Source organism: Caenorhabditis briggsae (assembly GCF_000004555.2).
Source record: "Caenorhabditis briggsae complete genome, chrI, whole genome shotgun sequence".
Taxonomy (NCBI): Eukaryota; Metazoa; Nematoda; class Chromadorea; order Rhabditida; family Rhabditidae; genus Caenorhabditis; species Caenorhabditis briggsae.
Genome location: NC_013489.2, coordinates 4670392 through 4673379, shown reverse-complemented (window position 1 = coordinate 4673379; position 2988 = coordinate 4670392). Strand labels below are relative to the sequence as shown.

Genomic DNA, 2988 nt, shown 5'->3' with positions numbered 1-2988 from the left:
CGTTTTATTGAATAGACAGTAGTCCTCTTCATTTTCGAGTTTTTTTGCCCTTGCATTAAACTTTTTCTTTTTAATTTTTTTTTCACTACAGTAATATTTTTCATTTTTGGTTATTTTTCTCTACAGTAATTCTCTTCATTTTCGAATATTTTCCCTATAGGCTAGTCTATACATAGTAATCCTACATAGACTGTAGTAATCCTGTTCGTTTCCATTTTTTCATCTACCTACAGTAATCCTTTTCATTTTCAATTATTAAAACCTACAGTAATTCTCTTCATTTTGGATCCTGTAATAGCACCCGTTTCATACCTGGCAAGGAAATAATAAAACATGCGTTTATTTATTCATCGGTTACTAGTTACTGAAGATCAATATTATTCATTCTGAGCGGAAACTTCAAATTATGACACATCCAGAATATCGATGGCTGACGTTTCTTTCGAACTTCAGATTTCAGACATCTCGAAGTTAGACGGATCTTCATCGCGATTCGACACCTGAAATTGAACATTTGGAGAATAAATAAAAATGGAAAATGTCTGACTTCTTCATAAAAATAAGCGTGGTTTGCAAACATCCAAACCGGATGTCCACCCATCCATTCAGAATTCACACATTCATCGTATCCAGCTCTGCACGATTCATTCTCATCGAGAAGCGAAGTGATCAGTCTTCGACAGGAACGAGATGGAAGTTTATCCGGAAAGATGTTCATAGAACTCATTGCCAAATTCTATGAAACAATCTTTTAAAACTAGATAACTGTATTCATTTACCGGCCACTTTCCCACAACCATAGTAAAAAGCACTATTCCACAGGCATAGTAATCGGCAGTGAATGGTTCATAAGGCCGAAACCGTGTGATTTGTGGACAAGTGTAAGGTTGTGTTCCACAAAATGAGCGAGACCTACAAACAAAAGATATCAACAAGACTTTGATAATTTCTACCGTTCTCTTCTTTCAATATGTCTGGCAAACCCAAAATCAATCAGTTTGATGTCTCCGTTCCCATCTATCATAATATTCTCAAGTTTCACATCTCTGTGTGCAATTCCTCTTTTGTGTAGGTAATTTATAGCTTCAATGAGTTGACGGAAAAGTGTTACTGAGAGAGGATTCTCTGAGATTTCAGCATATCTAGTAATAAATTTAAAGCCTTAAAATATACCCTTCAGACGTTTATGGGTTAGAATCAAATCGAGAAGTGTGCTCCTCTCATAGTAATCAGAGATTATAACAATTTTCGTTGGCGCAGGTCTGGTGATAGCCAAGCATCTAGCAATGTGTGGATGACGCACTTTCATTGTGATATCTAGTTCCCTTGGCAGAAATTTTTCAGCTATGCTCGGCGGAATAGCATTTCGATTTACAATCTTGACAACTACATCTCGACGATAAAGTTTCGAGTGAACTTTGAAGACTACTGAATGAGCTGTTGTTGCTATTGGGTTAGCAGGGAATGTGCCGGAGATGCTTAATCCAACTCTAAAAACCATTGAAACATAATTTTCTCAAACTTTGTATGCTAACACAGGTATCAGTTTTTCGGTAGAGGGGGAAATTGTGGGAGGTGGCATGATGTAATAACACAAGAAAATAATCTGGTAAAAGTAGTTCATTAGTCAAAGGTGGATATCTGATAATTTGGAGCAAAGTTCAAAAAATGAGAATAACTGAAATACACGTAGAAATATGGTTCATCACCAGTCGTTGTTCAAATCGAAATCTTCCATTAGCTCGTCTTCAGCTTCAGCTTCTCTAGCTTCTTGCTCTTCCCGAAGCCTTTCTTCTTCCATCATACGATATTCTTCTTCCTCTGCGTCGTTGTTACTAACTTGTCCGTTCTTCTTTTCGGGCGAATCGACAACTTTTTCAGTATGATTGATAGGTTTAGTGGGCGTTTCTGAAAAAAAAACTGTGAACAATAGTAGTATTATAATGTCTTTAGATACCCTTTTCAGGTAGATCGTTGAACAAATCATCTTCATCATCATCAGCACCATCATCAATAATTCCATTCTTGCTCTTCGTCTCCCTCTTCTCGTTTTCAACGTCATCTGTGGATTCTCCAAGTCGTTGTTTCATGATGTATAGTTTGACTTGTCTTCGAGTTCCTAGTGTTTCAACTCTGTTCAATACATCTTCGGTTTTCATTTTTGGAAACATCAAATGACCCCAGTAGGCATATTTCTTCATCATCTTTTCGAGATTTTTATACTGAACTTTGAAAATATTGAAAAGCGAGTTATGATTTTAAAACTAACAGGGTCATCTTTTGGATTCGGATTGAAATTTTGAAATGCTTCTCGTAGAGCAGTAATTCCCTTTGGTCCAGTCAATGTTTTCTCATTCAGCGCAAGGCGAGGGTTCTAAAAATTAGAATAGATACAAATACAATCCTGATTGGACTGACTGTTAGTTTCTTGGTTCTCAGCAGCTTTGGTTCAATAATCCGTCTGCTTCCCTCCTCGCCGGTATTATCTGAAAACCCCATTGAAATTTTATGTCTCATTCAGAAAATCTAACCTTCAATAGCTTCTTCTCCGAACGGACTTGGTTCTCTGTCAAGTTCGTCATTACCGAAAAAATCATCCATTTCATCCATTTTGCGATATTTTCTTTGAATTTCAATCAATTGAATTAACTTGTAAGACACGGTGAGTTTTTTAGGACGGTGGAGACCCCGCAAATTCCGGGGAAAAGTGGGCGGAGTCGAGAAAAACCGTGCCAGTGTTGCAATTTAGGCTCCGCCCCTCATGACCGTGTCCAAATGTGCAGAAAAACCGTGCCAGGGTTTCATTTTAGGCTCCGCCCACTTTTCCCCGGAGTATTTTTTCCCCGGAATTTGCGGGGTCTCAGGACGGTGAATTTTCTAAAGTAAATGCTCTCTAACGCGAATACTGTAGTTAAGCGCGCTGAGTATCGACGCACATGCTGAAAAATGAATTACTGAGTCGCTACACAGCGAATTTTGCGGGGGTAC

The 2988-nt window shown here is 38.1% G+C and overlaps 2 protein-coding genes across 2 annotated transcripts; both read right to left on the bottom strand.

Moving 5' to 3' along the window:
* Positions 1 to 449: 449 nt before the first annotated feature.
* CBG25248 lies at positions 450 to 1501 on the bottom strand (the record flags this gene model as incomplete). The annotated part of the gene is made up of 5 exons (XM_045244299.1): positions 450 to 500; positions 548 to 736; positions 780 to 912; positions 954 to 1125; positions 1174 to 1501. The coding sequence occupies 5 exons, from the start codon at positions 1499 to 1501 to the stop codon at positions 450 to 452; spliced, it is 873 nt and encodes a 290-aa protein (XP_045098268.1).
* Positions 1502 to 1705: 204 nt separating this feature from the next.
* Positions 1706 to 2610, bottom strand: CBG03985 (the record flags this gene model as incomplete). Its single annotated transcript, XM_002639351.1, has 5 exons — positions 1706 to 1908; positions 1958 to 2222; positions 2270 to 2374; positions 2419 to 2486; positions 2532 to 2610. The coding sequence occupies 5 exons, from the start codon at positions 2608 to 2610 to the stop codon at positions 1706 to 1708; spliced, it is 720 nt and encodes a 239-aa protein (XP_002639397.1).
* Positions 2611 to 2988: the final 378 nt, after the last annotated feature.